The sequence below is a fragment of the Phalaenopsis equestris genome, unplaced genomic scaffold (genome assembly GCF_001263595.1).
Source record: "Phalaenopsis equestris unplaced genomic scaffold, ASM126359v1 Scaffold000002, whole genome shotgun sequence".
Lineage (NCBI taxonomy): Eukaryota > Viridiplantae > Streptophyta > Magnoliopsida > Asparagales > Orchidaceae > Phalaenopsis > Phalaenopsis equestris.
The window spans coordinates 60927751-60951774 of record NW_018164444.1 but is presented as its reverse complement, the minus strand read 5'-3'; the positions used below and the strand labels follow the sequence as shown (position 1 = coordinate 60951774).

General features: G+C 36.3%; 2 protein-coding genes across 2 annotated transcripts in view; one reads left to right on the top strand and one right to left on the bottom strand.

Annotated features, from left to right (window-relative positions):
- The window catches only part of LOC110030699, a 46111-nt gene extending 37266 nt beyond the window's left edge, over window positions 1-8845 (bottom strand). Inside the window, 4 exon segments of the mRNA XM_020733555.1 lie at window positions 105-859; window positions 7660-8213; window positions 8310-8527; window positions 8596-8845. Coding sequence (XP_020589214.1) covers window positions 105-859; window positions 7660-8213; window positions 8310-8527; window positions 8596-8713 — 1645 coding nt within the window. The 5' untranslated portion in view covers window positions 8714-8845.
- Window positions 8846-18936: 10091 nt separating this feature from the next.
- Window positions 18937-23053, top strand: LOC110031234. The gene is made up of 3 exons (XM_020734348.1): window positions 18937-19498; window positions 21589-21656; window positions 22248-23053. The coding sequence occupies exons 1-3, from the start codon at window positions 19471-19473 to the stop codon at window positions 22839-22841; spliced, it is 690 nt and encodes a 229-aa protein (XP_020590007.1). The 5' UTR covers window positions 18937-19470; the 3' UTR covers window positions 22842-23053.
- Window positions 23054-24024: the final 971 nt, after the last annotated feature.

The window sequence follows — 24024 nt, the reverse complement described above, 5'->3', positions numbered from 1 at the left end:
CAAATACAATACATTAATTTTATCTTTGCATTCTTTTTACACTGCAATCCTTTTTCAGGAAACCAAAAAGTAAATAAAATTTGAGGTGCTTTAGCATTACTTACTGCGGTATTCCTTCTTGTATACATAAGACCGAGCAAAGTAGACAAAAAGGACAAGCGAAACAGCACTAAGTCCTGCAAGGAGCCAGTAGAAATTATCAAGATGAGCTCGGTTCAAATTGTCAGAGAACCAGCTCTCCCCTTTTCTTCTAGTCTCTTTATCAATCACTGAAACAAGCAAACCACTGATGATGCTTCCTATGCCGAATATACTGAGATAGAGAGCCAAGCCCAGGCTCCTCAATGCATCAGGCACCTGATCATAGAAAAACTCTTGAAGGCCAACTATTCCAAAAACATCCATGATGCCAAATAAAATGTATTGAGGAAACAGCCACAATATGCTCATTGGCACTGTTGCATTTGGCTCATCAATCAAGCCATGTTCTCTTGCAGTTTCAACTCTCTTCATCTCCACCAAAGCTGCAATCACCATAGAGACCACTGAAAAGAACAATCCAATGCCAATTCTCTTAAGATGTGTGATGCCACTGGAAAGCCCAGAAAGATTTCTGGTCATGGGAACAAGAACACGGTCGTAGAGAGGAATGAAAGCAAGAATGACAATGCTAATGATGCTTTGAAGAGCAGCTGATGGAAGTTGGAAGCTCGGTCCTATAAGCCTGTCCATGTTGACACCTTGTTTGTTGAACAAAGTTGAACACTGAGAGAAGACTACGCCAATGGCTAAGCAGGTTGCCCATATAGGAAGCAATTGAAGCATACGCTTAGCTTCTTCAATCTCTTGCTCCACGAGCCTATTTGCAAGAATATTTAATGGCAATCAATGCTAAATGAATTAAAATACCAGTAACAAACAAGCATAGAAGCAAAAGCATACAGGTTGCACCTTAATTATGCACAATAATTATGTTTTGGTAACTGGTGCTGAAACCAAGAATTCTAACTCAAATATAATTTTCTACGCTACCAGTGCGGGGAAAAACCACTCCCATTTTCAGTATTAAAATGCAAAGCTAGCTTTATATCCTCCCAAGCATAAACGAAGTAGTAGGTACATTGATAACAACCAACCTACAAAAATCAGAGTTCAATATCATGTAAAAAATAAAAACTACCACTACTGCTCGTTATTCGTGAACAGCTAGTGTTCGGCTTGTTCTGGCTTGAAATAATTAGATATATATATAAATTACAATAAATGTCTTAGAGTAAGTGTCTTAGAGAGCTGAGGCATTGAAGTAAGAAATAAGCTTATCTTTCATTGCATTAACAAAAGTTACAATACGTAACGACACTTAACTTCATGTATACAATATAATTAAGAAATCAGAAAGCTTTTTAAGGAAAAAACTTTTTTAAGTCTTCTCGACTCCACGTCCGCGGGGCGTTCTTTTACGCGGGGAGTTCTTTTACGGTGTACGTCTTCAGTCGATAGGCTCCGGGCGAGACGCGTTGGCTGACTATGTAAGGCCAGCTCCAAGTTTGGTGTAACTTACCGATCGTTTGCCAGCGGGCTGCTGGGTTGGCTTTCTTTAGGACAAGGTCACCCGGGACAAAAGTCTACTCTCGAACATATTTGTCGAAATAACGGGCGGTTCACCTCTTGATTTCCTTCTGTAGGAGTGCGAAGCGGATTTGAGTTTCTTCCGTGAGAACGAGGATCAACATTGCCCCTTCAATGCTAGCACGCTGCTACTCCATCAGATCATCGTCGGGGAATGAGGAGGTCGTAATGATCCTTTGGCTATGATGATCGTATTTTATCGGTAATACGACTTCCATTCCATGAGTTAGCATGAACAGAGTTTGCCTGGTTGCCAAAGAAAGTGTCGTTCGGATCGCCCAGAGCACCGATGGTAGTAGTTTCGCCCAGTTTCCCTGGGCTCCTTTGACTTTTTTCCTTAATAGATTCAAGATGAGTTTATTAGCTGCTTCGACCCTATTCGTCCTAGGATGATGTACTGAAGCGAACTTTAGATCAATTCCTTGCCTCGTGTAGAAATCTTTTACTCGTTGGTCCGCAATTTGAGTCTCATTGTCAGTGATGATGACAAGTGACAACCCATATTTGCAGATCTAGTCGGACCATATGAAATTTCAGACTACCTCTATAATGACTTGAGCGAGCGGTTTCGCTTCGATCCATTTTGAAAAATATTCGACCGCCAACCAAGAGGAACTTCCTCTGACCTTTTGAAGAATGAAAATGTCATAGAATGTCTAGTACCCATGTGGCAAACAACCAAGGACTGACGACCGGTTGTAGCTTTCGAGAAGGCTAATGATGTAAGGGCACGTATTTTTGATATTGTTCGCATCTTTTGAAAATTTTGCCGCATCCTTCAAAAGCGTCGGTCAAAAGTATCATTGTCATTGCATGCAGTGAGCTAGAGTTTTTCTTCCAAAGTGACTACCACATTTTCCGGAATGCACTTCCCAGAGCACCGCTTGGACTTTGTCCTCTCTTAAGCACCTCAGGTATACCGACATAACCGACTTCTAAACAACTTTACGTCGATTAATAGGTATAGAGTGGCTTTAATTTTAAAGTGCCTCGGATCTTCAATGTTCCTCTCTATCTTCGAATTCTACAGATAGTGGATGTAAAGATCCACCCAGCTCTTGGTCTTGTTAATCGTTACCTCCATGGCCTCCGGTTCGTTCATCGATCGCCGACATAATGAGTTTTCTGGATACTCCTCCCAAACAAACGCATTTCAAGAGGATGTCAGCAACTTAATTTTTCTCTCTACTGACGTGTTTGACACGGAACCTAAAAGAATAAGGGTTCAATATCATGTAAAAAATAAAAACTACCAATATTGCTCGTTATTCGTGAACAGCTAGTGTTCGGCTTGTTCTGGCTTGAAATAATTAGATATATATATAAATTACAATAAATGTCTTAGAGAGCTAAGGCATTGAAGTAAGAAATTAGCTTATCTTTCATTGCGTTAATCAAAATTACAATAAGTAACGACACTTACCTTCATGTATACAAGGGATATAATTAAGAAATCAGAAAGCTTTTTAAGGAAAAAAACTTTTTTAAGTCTTCTCGACTCCACGTCCACGGGGAGTTCTTTTACGGTGTATGTCTTCAGTCGATAGGCTCCGGACGAGATGCGTTGGCTGACTATATAAGGTCAGCTCCAAGTTTGGTGTAACTTACGGATCGTTTGCGTGCGAGCTGCTGCGTTGGCTTTCTTTAGGACAAGGTCACCCGGGGCAAAAGTCTACCTCGAACATATTTGTCGAAATAACGGGCGGTTCACCTCTTGATTTCCTTCTGTAGGAGTGCGAAGCGGATTTGAGTTTCTTCCGTGAGAACGAGGATCAACATTGCCCCTTCAATGCTAGCATGCTGCTACTCGATCAGATCATCGTCGGGGAATGAGGAGGTCGTAACGATCCTTTGGCTATGATGATCGTATTTTATCGGTAATACGGCTTCCATTCCATGAGTTAGCATGAACAGAGTTTGTCCGGTTGCCATAGAAAGCGTCGTTCGGATTGCCCAGAGCACCGATGGTAGTAGTTTCGCCCAGTTTCCCTGGGCTCCTTTGACTTTTTTCCTTAATAGATTCAAGATGAGTTTATTAGCTGCTTCGACCCTATTCGTCCTAGGATGATGTACTGAAGTGAAATTTAGATCAATTCCTTGCCTCGTGTAGAAATCTTTCACTCGCTAGTCCGCAAATTGAGTCTCATTGTCGGTGATGATGACAAGTGACAACACATATTTGCAGATCTAGTCAGACCATATGAAATTTCAGACTACCTCTATAATGACTTGAGCGAGCGGTTTCGCTTCGATCCATTTTGAAAAATATTCGACCGCCAACCAAGAGGAACTTCCTATGACCTTTTGAAGGATGAAAATGTCACAAAATGTCTAGTACCCATGTGGCAAACGACCAAGGACTGACGACCGGTTGTAGCTTCCGAGAAGGCTAATGATGTAAGGGCACGTATTTTTTATATTGTTCGCATCTTTTGAAAATTCTGCCCCATCCTTAAAAGCGTCGGTTAAAAGTATCATTGTCATTGCATGCGGTGAGCTAGAGTTTTTCTTCCAGAGTGACTACCACATTTTCCGGAATGCATTTCCCAGAGCACCGCTTGGACTTTGCCCTCTCTTAAGCACCTCAGGTATACCGACATAACCGACTTCTAAACAACTTTACGTCGATTAATAGGTATAGAGTGGCTTTAATTTTAAAGTGCCTCGGATCTTCAATGTTCCTCTCTATCTTCGAATTCTACAGATAGTGGATGTAAAGATCCACCCAGCTCTTGGTCTTGTTAATCGTTACCTCCATGGCCTCCGGTTCGTCGATCGTCAGCACAATGAGTTTTCTGGATACTCCTCCCAAACAAACGCATTTCAAGAGGATGTCAACAACTTGATTTTTCTCTCGACTGACGTGTTTGATACGGAAGCCCTTGAATTTGCCAATTTCATCCTTCGTCTTGGCGAGGTATCTGCCATCAGCGCACTCTGGCTTCAAACGCCCTCCTAACCTAATTCACGATCAGCAAGGAGTTTGACCGCACTAGGAGGTCTTGAGTGCCTATCTCATAGGCTAGGAGGAGTCCGACGATCAATACTTCATACTCCGCCTAGTTGTTTATGACGTCGAACTCTACCAAAATGCTCACTAACTAGGAAGATTTTATCGGATTCTTCGTCGGATACTGGTACCTGGAAGACGGTCCCACTGGCCTCGAAACCCCCTCTCTCTGCATCTGTATATCGAGTAGTTCATGTGCTCACAAATAATAGATTATAGAATGCTCCAAATTCCCTCTAAACCAAAATCAGCTCTCTGTCGCCCAAAAATTTTACGACCACATGGTAGGTAGAAGTTACCAGCCGGTAGTCGTTCAAAAGTGGCCGACCAAAGATAGCATTGTAGATTGGTGGGAATTCTACCACGAGAAAATCTTCCGTGTTTGTATATTGCTTCTTTGTTTCTTCCCAAGAGATGGCTAGGGTAATGAGGCCCAACGCCTCCTTTCTTTCCCCACAGAATCCGAGCAATGAATCAATTATGATGTCAACCTGTCGGGCTTCAAGCCAATCCTATCGAACACCATCATGAACAAGATATTCACAGAAACCTTATATCAACGAGAATATTACCCGCCTGATAGTTTTTTATCAGTGTTATGACAACAATGGCCCCATTGAGGAGGTTCCCCTTCGGTGGGAGACTTGTATCTGTGAAGATAATTGACAAATGGTTATGGCATATGGGGTGACGGAGCATACCTCTTCCGAATATTGTCTTTTCACGATGGAGGGTCGGGTTCCACCGCCAAAGATAGTCAGGATTATCCCGCAACATGGACCTCGTTCGCCCAAAAAGGCCCGATTGAGGGTTCTCCTCATAGAGTTTTGCCCTGCCGGTGTGTGTGCGCGTCGATTGTAGTAAGTTCTTTGAGCTTCCCGGCACGAATGAGCTCCTCAATCAGATTTTGGAGGTGATGACAATCCTCTGTTTTGCGGTCGTGGTCACAATGATATTGGCAGTATCTCTTCGAATCTCATAAGGTCAGGGCCCCCTTCAGCGGCGAGGCCAGTTTGAAGTAGTCTTTATTTTGAATTGTCTTGACTATTTCAGCCATCAACATATTAAGAAGCGTCAAACCCTGCATTTCCCGATAAACATGCGGTCTCTGGTAATATTGGACCGACCGTTGATCAGGTACCACTTCCGATCATGATGCCCTCGATCTTCCCCCGCTGATCCCAGGATCGAGAGTTGTTGTTCGAGCTACCGACGAATGATTGATTGTCCTTCGCCTTTCGCCCTGTTCCTTTTGCTTCTTTGAGGGATGGTCAGGCGACTCTGGCTTACCCTTTGGGGAGCCTTGGAGTTCTTCGACAAATATGTGCTTGTTCGTCATCTCCATTACCTCTAAAAAAGTAGTAGATTTAAACAGATTTAGATCATACTTGAATTGCTTGCTTCATACTCCTCATTTCAAAGTTGTTTTGGCTATGTTGGGCTTCAGATTTCTAACTTCCAGCCTCATTCTGGAAGTAGGTGATGTAGACTTACAGGCTCTCATTTTATTCTTTCTTGAGGTCAAGAGAGTGTCTTAGTCTTTCCTCGGCTTTTATACGCTTAAAAAGTGTGAAACGAAGAGTCTTTTGAATTCATAGTAACTCGGGATGGTTTCGGTCAGCAGACCGTTGAACCACCGAAGGGCCAACTCCTTCAAAATGGTTAAGAATAGACGATACATTATAGGATCATCGATTAAGGGCAGACCGATGGATGATTCGAACGACGCTACGTGGTCGATCGGGTCGGTCCTCCCTTTAGAAGAATCTAGATGAGGGATCCTTAGCTTGGGCAAGGGTATCACCTCTTTGATTTGGTGAGTGAATGCCCCTCCTACAAGCGGCCCAACAAGCACTCGCATATGTTCTTCCCATCGCTTGTTCTCCTTTGCAGATGCACCGGTGTCGGTGTGCTGGGACTCACCTTGTCCCTCCATCCGCTGGTTGCTGACTTGGTTGTCTAGAGTAGGCAAGTTCGTCGGTGGGGGCCTTTGAGCACAGAGCCCATGAGGTTCCACCTCCAACAAGGTTGTTGGTCATTCCTCTATGTGATTCCTGTCAGGAGCATCTCGAATTGCTCCATCACAAGGGTCATTTTGGCTCGTGAGCCCTGGATTTTTGGATTGACGTCTGGTTGTGTAGCATCTCTATTGGATTTCATGTGTGGTATCTCTCTTTGGAAAGCTTCTCCTTCACAGTTTTTTTCCACTTCTCATTTGTAGTATATCCATACTAACTGCACCACTTCTTAGGATGTTGGATCCTAAATTGTCTTTTGTGAACACACTCCGAGAGTTTAAGATTGAGTGAAGGAAGAAGAGAGAAAGAGAGTATTGCAAGTCAGTAGTTTCCAGTAGAGAGAATTGATAATGGTTTCTTTATTCATATTTTTATCTTCTATTTTTAGAAGTATATTTTGTACAATTATAGAAAGGAGGAAACGGTTATAGAAAGCGCCCTTAATACAACAGATACCCCTATTGATCATATAAATTTCATACCATATCTGCATTATAATTTGAATTTTAACATGATTATAATTGATGGCCGACTTGCTTGAATTTGGTTGACACTGAGGCGACCGTCTGAGTGGCGGTTGTGTCTCTCTAAAGGATGTATCAGTCCGTCGAACAACCTATTCAAATGTCGAACTCATCCTACGTGGTAAAGGCAGGTCGACCGATTAGCTGACATCAAGGATTCCGGCCTACGACCAGACTATCGGTGTGATCTGCAATTCGAATCTCTCGCCATGTTGTGTCGATCGATTCTTGGTCACGCGGTTTGCAGTAGGGCGGTAGGACGCCTTGTTGTCCGGCCATCGTCTGGGCCGTTCAAATGCTTCGAAATTCGTGCTTGCAGTTGTGGTGCATACATGTATAATTTAATATTGCTGGAATAAGAATAGATACCAAGCCCCTCCAAAATGTTAATCAATAATTAGAACCAATCTAAAAGCTTAAGTTTGTAACGTGAGATCCAAATATTGAAAATCTGACAGCAAGAAAAAAGAAATCTTACTTCCTGTATTGATCAGAATGACAGCCGCAGTGCTGTTCCGAGTCTCTGGCTTCTACTTCAAATGTGAAACGATCAGCAGAGGATTGCCTGCTCGTGACCATAGTAACAAACCCTTTGCCAATCCTAACAAATGGGTTTGTATCCTCCAAGGGATAGCAGCGGTAAGTCCTACTTCCCAACAAGAAAACAAGAAGAGCAATGCCCATAACAGCACAAGGGATTCCGAATCCAAAGCTCCAGCCAATGCTTTCCTGGATGTAGCTAAATACAATGAAGGAAGCAAACATACCAATATTCATGCCAAAGTACCACCAATTGAAGAATGAACTTCTCTCAATGCGCTCTTGGTTATCACTATCGTCGAACTGGTCGGCGCCAAACGCCTGAAGACAAGGCTTGTGCCCTCCTTCCGCAAAGGCGACGAGATAGAGAGACAGGAAGAACAAAACAACATGGAAAACAGCTGGAGAACAGGAAGATGAATTTAAAGTAGGTAATAGGTCTCCTGAGCAGGGGCTTGAAAGCACGGCAGAGAGAGTGAGCAACCCAAGACTCTGCAAATCGATGAAAACTAATTGATTCGAATAATGAACAGAAAGAGAGAGAGAGAGAGATTAAGAAAAAAAGGGTTTTCGAGGAGTGGGGCTAACCAGGACGTAGAGAAGAGAGGCAAGAACTATGGTGTGGTAGCGGCCGAGGAAGGAATCGGCGACAAAAGCGCCGAGAAGGGGAAGAAGCATGGAGGCGCCGGACCAGTTGTTGACTGAGGAGGCTGCTGCGGCCGTCGAGATCTTGAGGGGGCCGGTGAGGTAGCTTATGAGGTTGAAGGAGATGCCGTTATACGCCATTCTCTCTGCGATCTCAGCCCCTGACGACAACAAGAGAGGTATTCATAGAGGTGATGAACGAAAAGGAAGATGATAGAGGCGAGCTTACCTATGATAAAGAGGACGGAGGTCCAGCGACCGGAAGATGATCGGGAGATAGGTCGGCCGCGGTAGTCTACTACTCCCACCATGGTGGACGATTGCCGGATAAGGGGTTGATTTTCCATGGATGCTCTGCCCCTCTCGCTCGCTCTCTCTTTCTTTGTGTTGTCAAGGCAATCTGGAGTTGCTCCGGAATAGTTGGAAGTTGCGCAGAGATCTGAGTGGCATTTATATGGATCTCTCCTCCATCAACTATGGTAATAATTTTTCACCTTTGCTCTTCAGAAATTTTTTCTTGTTCATGCGACAAACATGAAAAATTAAAGATTTTTATGTTATATTTTACTTCGTTTCCTACCAAAATCTAGGATTTATTTACAGAGCGCTTATTACTCATGTAATCCGAACCTACACCCTCCAATTATAATTATTTTACGCCCCGTAATAAATATTATTAAAAAAATCAAAATTTTAAAGTGGGGTCCACTTCCATATAGCTTCTTATGGAGCAAAATTTTTCTGTGCGAACTCCTGACGTAACTCTGCGTGCGACGCAGGGTATTCCTGAGTTATTTTCAGGTTATTTTTGAGTTATTTTCAATAATCTCGAAATAACACAGAAATAACCCGCGGTCTTTATTTTTTTGTTATTTTTGGGTTATTTCGAGATTATTGAAATTAACCCAGAAATAATCTTAAAATAACTCAGGAATAACCTGCACCGCACGTAGAGGTACGTCAGGTGTCCTGATAGAAAATGTGCGCTTAAAGGAATGGTTGTTTCTGAGTTGTTTTTTATTGGGTAACCGCACACAACTCTGCCGTGCGTTCACCATATTAAATAATTTTTCGTATTTATAGTATTAACATGCATACAACATTAGTTTATGTATTTAAATATCTATCATTGAAATTTTAAAATTTTAAATCACCAAAAATATCATTAATACTAATTTTTAGGAAGATTTACATGCATACCAGTTAATTCTTATGTATTTACATCTCTAACAACTAATTTTTCATTTTTACATCTATATATGTATATATATGTCATTTTAAATATGCTAAAAAGTTATATTTCACTTTTCAAAAATAAAAAATGATATTTTTTTTAAGATATGAAAGACTACTATTGTGTAAGAGCTCATATTTTTTATATCTAACAAACTTTTATGTAAATATTGCAATGTGTTTTGAGATATTTAATTGCTATATATGCATGTAAATATCAAACATTAGGTACTAAAATAGTGATATTATGCGTTAAGTAATTTTTGCCCTTTTTCATATTTACATATCTAACAATTAAAATTTGATGTTTATATTTATAATATGTTAAGGATTTTAATGACATAAATACAAATATGAATCATGCGTGTTTTATATTTAAGTCCTCGTGCTACAATAATTATAATATATATCCCATTATTATAAACAGGCAAAAAAAGTAAGTTAGAACATGCATTTAATGATTTAGCCCGCACCAATCTTGTTGGCCCGCAACATTATGCGGTAATATTTGTTACGATTTGAGGATTATAAGAGCATATGTAATTAGAAAAAGTTTTTAAAACAATTATTTTTATAATATTTTATAAAAAAAAATTATAAAAATATTTATTATTAGATCAGATCATACACATGGATAAAAGAAGAGCTTATTGAGGGATATCAGAAGTTGTTATGTTGAAAATCCGAAAAAGAAAAAAAAAAACAATGGGATCTGGTCTAGAAGGGAATGTTACGTGAGTTCAGTGGTAATCAGATGATATTTTGGTGATATAACACCTCAATACCACGCCAATATCATCTCAATACCACTGATTTGTACCTCATCCGCACCATGCAATGTTTTTCTTGAATGAAAAGGAGAGTTTAATATTAATATTAAAAAAATTTATTTTTGTTACAATTTTGCTAGCACGTTATGAGTTTTTTATGTTATATTTTATTACTTGTCATCACATCCAAAGCTTTATCGGCAAATTTGTCGTGTCAGAGATTTTGTCTGTACAAATGAGTATGCCCAATGTTTCTCTTATTTATAGGAGGAATCAATATTGATTTAAGTGTGTGAAGTTGTAATTATATTTCAATCATCTTCCTTTTTTCCCATCTGCTGTGGAATAACTCTTCATTGTAGACGTAGGCCAATTTGCGCCAAACCACATAAATCATGTTGTATTTAATTATTTAATTATTATGTGATTTTTTTTTTTCTGTACTATTTTGGACAATACAATTCGAAACTCTTATTCCTTCTACCCCAATTTTAGTTTTAGTTGGAGAAACAATATGTTTTCTGCCATTGTCGTTGATCAAGTGGAAGATCTGAAACTTCTGCAGTAAGTTTTGTCGTGCAGGCGGTTGGTTTGATTTTATATTTTTTTTCGCCTTTCACTTTATTTTATTTGTAAAAACGTGATTTGGTTTATATATGTAATTAATTTTTATGGTCTTGGATATAATTCAGTTTGTTATTGTATTGGAGAATTAAATTGTCTTCTAGGTGGAGTTTTGTTTTTGGGGTTTTATCTAAGAGAATGAAAATTGCAAAAAAAACAAGGAGTTTATGATTTGTAAGATATCATAATTTAGGGGCATTTACATAAATACCACATAATTCTGATATCTTCACATATTTGTTGCATCTGAATCCCAAGAAATAGAACATAAAACAGAAGAGAAAAAAAAAATGTCTGTGTGAACAATAATGAATAGTATAATAGATTTTCGATTCGCCCTTATTCAAGAAATTATCCTGCTATTTATAGAATAGGGGGTACAGAGTATAGAGTTACATGCTTTACCCCCTGTTTTTATGGGAGTGTTACCAAGTATTTTAGGTATTTACATAAATGACAACGTGGTTTGGCTACTCTATTAGTCGATTGGTTGAGATAAGTGGCCTTTATTCGGCAAGGCTCGTTCATTATCCTATATTGATTTAGGGTTGTCGTTTGACTCTTAATCGGCTTAAGTCTATCGATCGGTTGCTTTGCTCAAGATGTTGACTATCGACTCTTGGATCAGAAGCATTTGTCCTCATTATGAGACTAGACTTTTGGACAGAAGGTGAATCATCGTATTTGATGAAATGTTTTTGTGGTTGTTTGTGGAGTATATCCTAATAAAATCCTCAAATTTCTGATGAAGAGTCTGGAAAGCTATTATGAGATGGCTGGCATTGAACGGGCGAGAGTTGGGTCGATGCCTTCTCTTAGCTTAATATATATTGGTTTTTGGTTCGAATGGCCCGCATCAGGTGGCTTCGGGTCCCAATCTAAGGGAGCTGCATTTGGTCAATTAAGTCCTTTAAACTTCTAATAATTGAACTTTTGGGCTTCCTTCTGTGGGCCCCTAGTCGTACTTCTTTATCTTTTGGCATGTTAAATTTTCTAAAGATTGTTGCTAACATATTTTTTTATGTATAATATCTAACATCTAAACATTGATATTTACATAAATCTACTCAAATATTTAACATCACATCAATTAGATTATTATCATTATTTTCTTAAATGAAATACATGGTTGTACATATAAAAATGTGTCAACATGAATCTCAAAGCAGATAAACAGCTCGGGAAGAAGATGCAGATGATCAAACATAGCCTTCAATGATCATTTTTTGGCTGAATATTGGTAAGAAAAGCGTATTGTTTGAATGATAGACAGAATGAGCCAAGAGTACCTTTCGCATGGCGGTAATAAGCCTTCAGAACAATCGACGTAGAGCACTTTTTCATACTAGATATCGATCGAATCAAGACTTACCAGACAATCGACAACCCTCATCTATTGTATTAGTCCTGATCTTATTATATGCAAATAACTCTGTAATCACCAAAAGTCCATTTGAAAAGTTAATGATTATAAGACTAATATGTACTTTTGTAATGTTAGGATCCTAGTCTATAAATAGAGGTCTGACACTCTTTTTTTAACTGTCATCTACTATTATCTATCTCTCCCTAATCACTTTCTAGTAGGAAGTTCTATTTTTTGGGTGTGTTTTCCGAGTACATTTGGATTTAACAATACTTTTAGGAATAACACCAAAATATTATAATTATAACTAAACTTTAAGTGTTAGAGAACATAATACCTAAAAATATTTGATATGTACCTAAATTTTCCCATAATTTAATAATTCTGTTTTTGTCATAGAAGATCTGCATTTATACATTATAATTCCTACTATCCCTACTTCGTTAATCAGCTAGTGCACGCTACATCAACTTGACAGAGAACTCTTTTATTTATTTGAGGGAAAAAAAAGTACTCGGATATCACCATCATATGTGGGCCTACATTACTATGAATTCATATTTTATATTTTATTGTTTAAATTTTTTTATTGACATTTTCACTGCTTAAATTTTTTATGTCATATCAAAAATATCATTATTTTAAAATTTTAACTAAAATACAGCTTTTTATTTTTCGTGATACTTAATGAGCATATTGTTATCATTTGACATGAATATTGAGACATGACATGAATCTCGATATATATATATATTGAGCAAGAAACATTCAAAGTCAAATTAAAAATCATCAAGAACCTCATTTTCAACAAGCATACAGTCAAGCAGACCAGCTCAACGAGGCGAACCAATGATACCAAAACTGTCAAATATGAATCAAATGAGACACAAATCAAGTCATCCCACCACTTTTAGAAGCTTTGAGTGGTTAATTGGAATGTTAAATGAGTTTAAAATCTAGAAAATTTATAGTCAAATCGAGCATCTCGGTGAGACAAATCTAACAAGTCTAAGATTACTCAGTTCCAATATCATCAAAGTAGTTATATGTATATATGTGACCAACTACAACCAATGTGGCTCATTGCATTTTGAACTTCCAACTACGACTTCAGCTACCAATTGATGTTATTATAGCTCCCCACTATGTCTTACACAATCAATTATGACCTATGTGGCTCACTACTTATACAGCTTCATATAGCCTAAGTGGCCAACTGATGTTATTGCAGCTCCCCACCATGGACTACGTGACGAACTGTTGTTATTAAAGACTTCATCTACAATCTCGGTTGCTAACTGATGCTATCACAACTCCTCAATTGATGTTATTACAACACATCCCTACAGCTTATGCGACCAGCTACGACCTTTGTGGCTCATTGCTCATGCAGCTTCCAATTATAGTAGAGTGGCTAACTGATGTCATTGTGGCTCCCCCTTTATGACCTACGTGACCAACAGTTGTTATTAAAACCTCTAACAACGATTTCAATGGCCAACTCATGCTAGACCTATGTGACTCACTGCTCTTGCAGCTTCCAACTACACTCTCATTGACCAATTAATGTTATTGCAACTCATCACTACAGCCTATATGACCAAATGATATCATTACAACATCCAACTATGTCGTAGGTGGCCAACTGATACTACTTAAACTTTCAACTACAATCTATGTACCCAACTATTGCTATTACACCCATGTTTAAAACATTTATGGCGGGCCACTGCCTTCGTAGCAATCAACTACGGTGTTCTGTACATACATAAGGATTGGTGGTATGTATGTAAGTGCCCCTCTTATCTTTTGTCATAAAATGCCATGGATATTGGAGACAAACATCCTTTGTTATCGGGATTGTAGAGATTGTGAACTAACTCTTGATGGTAAAATTATTATTATTTGTTCTAAAATCTATATTTTCAACTTTGTTGAAAGATGCGATTATAATCCTCATATAAAATCATTGATCGTTTAAGATCTGCTAGAGTATCAATTAGAGGGGCACTTAATGATTTTATGTAATATAAGCTTTTCAATATATCATGCAATAAAGTGAGCAACTAGTAGTTAGCATCGTGTTTTCATTTTTAAACATACAGGCAATTAGAAGGCATCCAAAAAAAAAAAAAAAAAAAGAAAAGACTTGATTGTGACCACTACTGACGTCATTGTTAATGTCTTCATCTTGCATTAAATATTGTGACTCCTCTCAACTTTAAACTTCCGTCTTACTCTACCCATGAATTTTCCATGTCATCTTCTGGTTGACCAAGGTTACTCTACTCTAGTGTACTTCAAGAACACTCTAGGGCACTAACTAGCCAGCTTATGTGCATTTTAGAGCTCATGCCCAACTACCTTGGGAGCATACCTAATTTAAACCTATGGCCCATTCTTAGCTTGATTTAACCCATGAAGCGCTCAGCTGAGCTTAACCCAGCATACCTTAGTACACCTTAGTATGCTATTGTGCTCAACCTAGCCTCATGAGCACTCCATCTGACCCAAAACCATGTTGCCGACTTCTACACACAACCCAAAATAAAGGCTGATCTACCTCACCCTGAACTACCTCTAAAAGGCCTACTGCCACTATCGTTGTTATCACCAAAAACTAAAGCTCGATTACGCCTATTATCACTAAATTATTATTGTATATCAACTTTGTTATTTCATCTTCCCTAATTGAGAGGTAAAGTGCGCGTATATACCTATAATTACATAGTGGACTACTTTAACTTGGCTTGACCCCTTGATTTTTGTTCTTTTTCAAAGTTTTCCACTTAAAAAGTTTTGCTAGCTCGTGGAGCAATTTTTTTATTATCTATATATTAATTTTTGTACAATACTGAAATATTAATTAATTAATATACGGACAATTCTGATTCTGAATCCGCTACTCAATTCTGTTTGCTCGAGTTTTTTTTTGTTGTGGAAGAAAAAAAGGCGAGAGTTTTTTTATTGACCGTACATCTCTTTTTTATCAATCTCAAAAAAGTGAGGGAGGTATATCTATATATACACCTAGATGAATAAGTATGTATCGTGCTCTAGACTATTCAGGAATATGTATCCCGATCCACTGATCTTCCCGCGCACAACAATTGGTAAGTTGACAACTTGACATCTATTTAAAAACTGAAGTTAAGATATAATATTTGTAAATGCAAAAAAATTGAGTGGCTTGTATGTAAATCTTCCATACTTATATGTTGCAAGTAACAAAACTGAAATATATACGCTTTAATTTCTTTGCCCGGCCCTCCTATAAAGGAACAAATGTCACGTCTAGTGTGGCGACTGTATGATGGGATCTTTTTATTGGGTGGTATGTATGTAAACAGACCTTTTTTTAATAGATTTTGGTGGTATGTATGGAAACAGACCTTTAAAAATATTATTCTATAAAGTTAAAATTTATTTGGATCAATATGTAAATCATTGTTGCCTAATGGCAGCTAATTTGGATCAATAAATGCTGGTGGACGTGTTTGGCGTACGAGAGCATGTCGTGGCGCCATTTGGCTCATTGGCCGTTCGTGAGAACCAGGTATCTTTTTTAAGTAATCCAACTAAAACATTTGCTCTTGCCTTGATCAAATATTTTTTTGGAAATCTTCTCAATGAAAATAAATGGATTGGGGTTCGTTATGGTTTCATTATTTGGATTAGAATTTCAAACAAGAATGAATGGAAAAGTTCTATAAATAGTTAAATTGGACATGTTTTACATGTAATTTTCTCTTAAAAATATATCGGGCATGATTAAGTAGCTAAAGAAAAAGGAAATACAAAAAAGGGGATCTGACTGTAAAACCATTAAAAAATAGTGAGTGTATGTATTGTTGAGCCATGATTTATCTGTGAAACCACACACAAGAAATATTCTGTAAGTTTGAAGAGAGAGAGAGGGATACCTAAAGAAGTGACATTAATGAGTAGTAATATTTTCTTCTTGAAATGATCTCCCTACTCATGATGATCCTTAACTAACTTTTTCCTAGTCTGAAATAGCATAAACCCCTAGCATGATGAGGTAGTTTCATCTAGCACGACGTAAATTCTTACTTTTTTTTTAGGTTTTTAGATCTCTAAGGTCATTATATAATATTATATATTTTAATACATTAAAAATGATTCCTTAAGCTTGAATCCTCTTAGCCAATTCTCTTTTTTGAACATTAATCAAAGCCTCCATGTTGCTAAAAATGGTATCTCTAGGATGATAAGTGTCTCTTTTTCATCTTCATATGTAATATAATAAAATCAATTGGGAAGATGAACTTATTTACTTTCACAACAACATATTCTACCATATCTCTAGAAAAATTTAAAGATCAACTAACTAATTACAAGAAAATAGTAATTGATTTCACCTCTCATAGTCCCAATTTCCTAAATATATACAAGGGCATAAGGTTGATGCTATATCTTATGTTATGTAAAGTTTTTCAAAAAAAATATATCTCATATAGTGCAAGGAATAATAAAACTAACCAAGATCATTAAACTTCTAAAGTAGTTTTTGTTGATAATAACATTATATTTCTCACTTAGTGCCACAGTTTAAAATTTTTCAAATTTAAATTTTTTTATTTAATATATATTCAAAGATTTAAGCTAAATAGGCATCTATTTATTCATGAGCTTCCGTAAATGAGATATTAATTGTGTGCTTCTTGAAATCATCTAAAAATGATAAAATTGCTTATATTTTAAAAGTTATTGGGGATATGGTAGTGGTGGTATTTTCAAATGTTTCATAGTCATTTTCCCTTTTTCCTTTAACTTTTATAGGATGACTAAGTCAATTGGATCTTTCTGGGATTTGGAGATAAGTCCAGGTTCAGAAGTTCTCTAATTCATTTTATTTTCTCTACTCACATCTCCTAGGTCCTTCTCACTCTTAATCTTAATAACTTTGTATTGCTCTGCCTCTTTTTTTTTTTTTTTGATTCACTTCGGTGTTGTTGGGCAAGGTCCCTTAGGGTCTATTACTCATTAAGTTAGCTAATTGTTCTAATTATGTTTCAATATTCCAATGGTTGCAGCTTGACTTTATAACTGATTTCTCATCTGCAACGCTGACTCTTTCAAAGATAGCTTATTTTCTTTAAATTGATTTTTAGAAGTGATTCCATGAAGGTAATTAGGTCTAGGATTAGGGAAGTTTCCATCTTGATTGTTTTAGTTGCCTTAAGTGTTTTGTTGGTCGTTAACCCAATTATTATTTCCTACCTTAATTATATCCCCTTAAGGGCTCAACTGAACCAAACACCAATCACTCACTTCTGATTTTAAAGATCTATCCATGGGCAGACACTTGATGGCTCTTTTGCAGCAATTTCATTCAAGAAAAGAATTTCAAGCCATCGTCATGAGCACTTAACTAGCACAGAGGAATTTTCTTGATCACAATTCCTGTCGTGCATATTTTCATACTTCAGTGAGCTTATGTTCAACTCAATGAGATTCTTTTGAGGAACCCTAAAATATTTTGTGCAAGGTTTAACTATATTGGTTTCAAAAGTTGGAGTCTTGCATTTGTTGATGTCAGTAAGACTGATGAGGAGATCACCTTCAACTAGCAAGGCCACATCAATGCCCAACAGGAGTTAGCCACCCAAGTTCCTAGAGGCACAACCTTAAGAAACTCTCATTATATCGTGTAATTCAACTACCATGGAAGTTTTTAGTAGCCAGTAGGCTCGGCTTCATTGCCACCAAATATTATTTTTGGGAATGGAAGGAACTTCAATGGATTGTTTTGCATAATTTGTCTTATTCATTTTATTCTTCTTTTACAAATTGAATGGAGTATATTTTGTTCATTTCTATATGTAAAGAGGTTTATGTGAAATAACAATGCTATGTCTTAAACCAAAGCTTCAAAATTGAGAGTTTTTATTCATTTTTTAAATTTAATATTTCCCTCTATGATGCTTGAACCTAGTAATATTTTATTGGAGAATAATATATGAATTATTAATTCACTTATGTTTAAGTCAAATTTCTATATTTGTTTATATATCTCTCTAAATTTAAAATTGCATAAAAAATATAAGTTATGACAATAAAAATATATTTTATCATGTGTATATTTTAATATTATTATAAAATTTTATATAAATAAATCTGATGATATAAATGCTAAATATGTAAACTTAAAAAAAAATCATAGGATATACAATTAATAAACAAAAACAAAAAAAAAACAATATTTCTTAAGGTAATTAAAATATATTATTTTTATTTTATTCTATATAGACCTTTAGGAAAGATAAAATAAATTTTTGTATTAATTTACAAGAATTAAAAAAATCTCTGAATATCCAATGTATATAATTCAAATACCTATTTACTCTGCGCCCAAACAAATTATCATATATAATGATGATGTGAATCACACCATATCGTCAAACACACGATAGATGTGATCCATGGTGTCCTCCACAAATCCGATTAATGAGAGGTAATATTTTCTCATGCCAATGTCCATTCATGTATGGTCACTTTTTTTCTAATTATTTCAAATTTCAGAAATTAGCATTTGCAGATATTGTAGGACTACGTATCATCCTCACCATCTTTTGTCCCATCAGGCCTCCTTGAACTGCATTCTTCTTCTCTGTTCGTTCCCGAAACCCTGAACGAACCAGCAAGGCCCAGCAGAAAATCACTCACCTGCATCCTCCTTCTCCGGCTCATGTCAACTACCACCGCCTCCTTTCCTCTGTCGTTCGTGCAACTTGCCTGAGGATCCCCAGTGCCGCGAGTCCACTCCCCTCTTCCCCGGTTACAAAAACTATCCATCCAGTACGCATATCCCCCTAACCGGGGTCCCTTCTTTCTTACTGTTTCGCGCAATCCCTAGCCTGAGATCCCCATTCTGCCCTATTTACTTTCGCACGGCGCAAAGCTGCTGAACTCCCCTCTCCGGTAGAAATCACACGCCTCCATCGCTACAATTGGGGGCGGTCTTTCTAACCAAGTTCTTCTAGCAGCCAAGATAATCAGGTCTCCATCTCCACCTCCACCCGGGCTAGATTGTTTCGCTACTTTCTGGCACAGCCACTGCGAAAAAAAGCCACATTCACGCAACCGCATGCTAGATCTTCATATGATATCATCAGGTGCAAATTTCCCACTTTATTTTATTTGTAATTATATCTGGAATGCAGTAGCTATGTTAACATGCGTAGCACACAATTATTTAGGTTTTTAAAAACATCTAATTAAACCAAATTATTAAATTTATGACAGGTTAGCATAAGATAATATTTGGCAAATGTAAATAAATTTTCATTTTCGGACCATGATGAGGTGTTCTAACATGGTTGAATATACGCAAATTCATGGAAATTTAAGGGCTGAGTGAAAATTTTGAACCTTTGGTTTTTAGTTGGAATTAGCACTATCTATAAAATATCTAGCATCCACGAGGCAAGGGCCAAATCGAACCAACTAATTGAGTTTTTTGTATTGATTTTTTAAACCCTTGCTTGAGTTCACTAAGATTCTTTAAGCCCTTCCAAGGTGATGTTTATTCCTTCTTTAATTCCCCAACCATTGTTATTAACAGAATGATCAGTAGATAATCCTACTTCAAAGGAGTAGGTCTTGTTATTGCAATTTTTATCTTGTTTGATTGTTATTGAATGGACTTTGGCCATTGTTGATTCTAAGGATTGATTTGGTTACTATAATTTGTAAATCGTGTTTTGGAAATATTTGAAATCCGTTAAATCCATGTTTTAGTTCGATGTAATTATCATAAGTATTGGTTTCAAACATCACAAGTACTATGAAGATTCCCTTTAAAATGAGTTAAAATAAATTTCTCACTTTCTAATTCATTTCCTTCATCTACCAGAAACCAAATAAGCCTTAAATCCATTTTTAGTTCTTCAGAGGTAGTGCTATGTCCACTCTTTATGTAAAGCATTTCTTTGGATGCCCCATTTGTTTTGATGGAAAACCCAAGAAAATGAATTTTTAGTTATCCGATATGGGGCTTTCCTTGATGCCAATTTTATTCATTTCTAAGATTGCTTAGGGTCACAATGTTTGATTTTGAGATAAGAAGCATGTCTGGGTTGTATTTTCATTACTTAGTTATTTATTATTTTGTTCATGTTAAACTTTATGATATGAAACATTGGAAAACAGTATTTTATCTTTGAATTTACCTTGGGTACATATATAATTGAGATAAACATAAGGAAGTACCTTGAGAAATCCTTTTGAAGGACTACATTATTTGATTAGCTGGCATTCAATATAAAATTTTGAAGGTTATTTTGTTTGTAAAAATAAAAGTTGTGCTTATCTTTTGCTTCAATACCATTAACTTTTATGGATAATATGTAAATGTTAGGTGATTCCCTTGTAAATGGTTAGTTGGTTTGTCAATGGAACTATGTTTTATGCTGATGTTGTTGACGCATTTGAGATAATTCTCATGACCATTTTCATTGTTGTTTGTGAGAGAGTACAAGCCACGAGAACAATCTGCCTTATGCCAGAATCACCTTAAAATTACATCAATTTTCAAATCATCAGAAACAAATTTCTTTTCTAATTATTCAAGGTCAGAATGCAAATTGAAGTTGTTGTGAGCCATGATCAATACTCACTCATGAGCTGACTTTTAACGGTTCACGTTAAAAATTTCAAAATATAGCTTAGTTGGAGAAGCCAATTCATGAGATAAACGTGGGTTGCAATGATGATATCTACATGTTTTAAAAAAAATAAGGATGGCTCCAGCAAATAACTCAATTGAGAGCAATAAAACAAAATAAAAATTGTTTAAGCACCTCTTGAATTTTATTGATGTGATCCAACTATTCTATACTTACCCAGTTCTATATGAGGGTTGATATACTTGATCATTTTGGACCAAAAACTGGTAATGTTTTTCTTAACAGTAACCCATGGTGTTGATTTGTTAATAGGATTGAGTCGCCGAAATCGGAATAGTTCTAAGTTAGATATGCTGTTTTTTTGCTTCTCTAAAATATAAGTTCACGCATCCATATCTTTCTTTTGAGGTCTCATTCATATATTATTGTATGAGTCTAATTATAAAAGAGAAAGGATAGGAAATAAATGTTTTATTTTTAATAATTATAAAAGAGAAAGGATAGGAAATAAATGTTTTATTTTTATTTTTATCATAATCACATTGATTTGGTTGTCTATTTCGCATTTTGTTGAATAGGAATGCTGGTCAATTTGTTGCCACTGCCTTTTACATGTCAAACTGCATCACTATGCTTCTTTTCTTCTGTAAGTCTCTGCGACAAAGGTTCTTTCTATCTATTTAAAGAATACAATATATTGAAATGGCAATATGCTTTTACCATACAAGCTGTTTGTTTTATTATACTTCACTAGTCAAACGATTTTTTTTTCCCCGTATTTAAGATTTGGAAGATTTACATACATACCACTCAATTCCTATGTATTTACATATCTAACACCTAAACTCCAATTTTTACGTATGTACCACCTTTCCTATGGATGAAAAGGTATATTTCATTTTTTTTAAAAGGTAAAATGATGGTATTTTTGATGTGATATGAAAGTTTTGGGTGATATTAATGTAAAAATCGAAGTTTAGGTGTATGATATGTAAATACATATAAATTGGGTGGTTTGTATGTAAATGCCCGTTAATATTCTACCTCCTCTTACCTTCATTAATGAGCTTGTTCAACAATTAAGATCAGGTTTTTCCTTAGATTCCTACAAAATTACTGTACTTGAATTAATTATAACATTTAGCATTTAGAGTTTTTTTTGGTCTGGCAGATTACATTTGAAAATGATAAAGTCCTGTCGCTTCTTTAACTTCAGTTTTGCACTTTGCCTTAACAGACTAATGTTTCATCTACTTCGGCAAATTTGATTCTACTTCAACTGAATCCATCATATAGAATTACAGCTCGTATCAAACTTCCTTTGAAGAAAAGTTTTCTTAGTTGTAACTTTTCAATTAAAGCATACAAACCACTAGCAACTAATCAACCACAGACCACTATACAAGAAGACGAGGATAGTAATATTTGGGAAGAAAGTAAACAATCACTCTCTGCCTTGAATTTTACTGTAGAAGAAGCTGATCTGATACTCAAGAAAGCTTTTGGCTGGATTCACTCACCTTATTGGGGCGAAGAACGAAGGAAAGAAACTCCTCAGTCTGTTTCAATTAAAGAGATGTTAGATTACTTGAAGAGTTTAAGCCTTTCTGATGATGATATCCATAAGATACTAAAGAAGTTTCCTGAGCTGCTGGGGTGTTGTCTTAATGAAGAATTGAAGGTCAATGTTGAGACATTGGAGAGGGAATGGGGAATCAAAGGAAAAATACTCAGAAATCTCCTTCTTCGCAATCCCAAGGTTTTAGGGTATAATGTGGACTGCAAAGGTGATTGCATGGCTAAATGTACTAGATGTTGGGTTCGATTTTAGGAAATTTATGAATGCATTGTGTGGAAGGTATTCAAATCCATACATGGAAGTGCTTAAGTTTTTGGTTAGTAAAGCAAAATTTGTAAATTCATAATTTAAGCTCATATTATAGAAAGGTTATGTGTTATTATTTCGCTTGTCTTAGTCTACTAACTCGTAGAAGTTGAAGTTCATTTTACCTGTGAGTGAATATGGTACAGATCTAAAATTTATACTCGTCATATATATCTTGTTTAAATGTTGTTGAAGTCTTGCTTACATCTCGATGAAATCTTATTAAGCGATGCTCAGATCTTGTTGCTAGAACAGTGCATTAAATTTATTTAAAACTTGCTTAGATCTTTGCATATCTTTCCAAGGAAACATTCAGCAGTTGAGGATCTTCTAATTTCATTTAAAAAATCTGTTTATGATGAGCATTGAACCATCCTCCTATATAAAATTGTGAAAATTATTACTATCTTGTGTTGTTATCATTTAAGCAGTTGGAAAATTAGGATGCATGGCATGCGACTCTTATGTATTTGTATATCAAACAAATTAACTCCATTCTCTTTGCATAAAGACCACCTTATGCATGGAAAATTGTGTTGGTAGCATTTTTGATATGTTATGAAAATTTAGGTGGGGCTAAAGTTCAGGTGTTGGATATGTAAATATATAAGAGTTGAGTGGTATGTGTATAGTTGCTCATTTAATTTTAAACATTGTACCTCATTGCACCCTTTGTTCATTTAAAATATGCAATTTATTTTATTCACATGAAGGTTTTGGTTTCAAAATCTGAAATTACTTGTAGCTTTCTTTATGAAAATGAGAAGCTTCAATATATCCGTTTTTGTAAAATTGGAAACTTGTGTGTTTCACTCTCTAGAAAATATGAAATGCGAGATGACTTTGTATGTGAAAATTTGAAGTATTTATGACTTTTGTTTATGCGATTCAGAGGCTTTATAAGTTGTATTTTGGGACGTTTGAAATTGTTGCGGCTTGGTTTTGTAAAATCTGAAAACCTTCGAAGTATTTGTTTTGGAAAATATGAAATCCTCATGGCTTTGGTTTATGAAAAATTTGGAAGCTTTTAAAATTTCATTTTGGGAAATATAAAGTTGACTTGGCTTTTGTTTGAGAAATTTGGATACTTTCAAAACTTTATTTGGAAAATATGAAATTCTCATGTCTC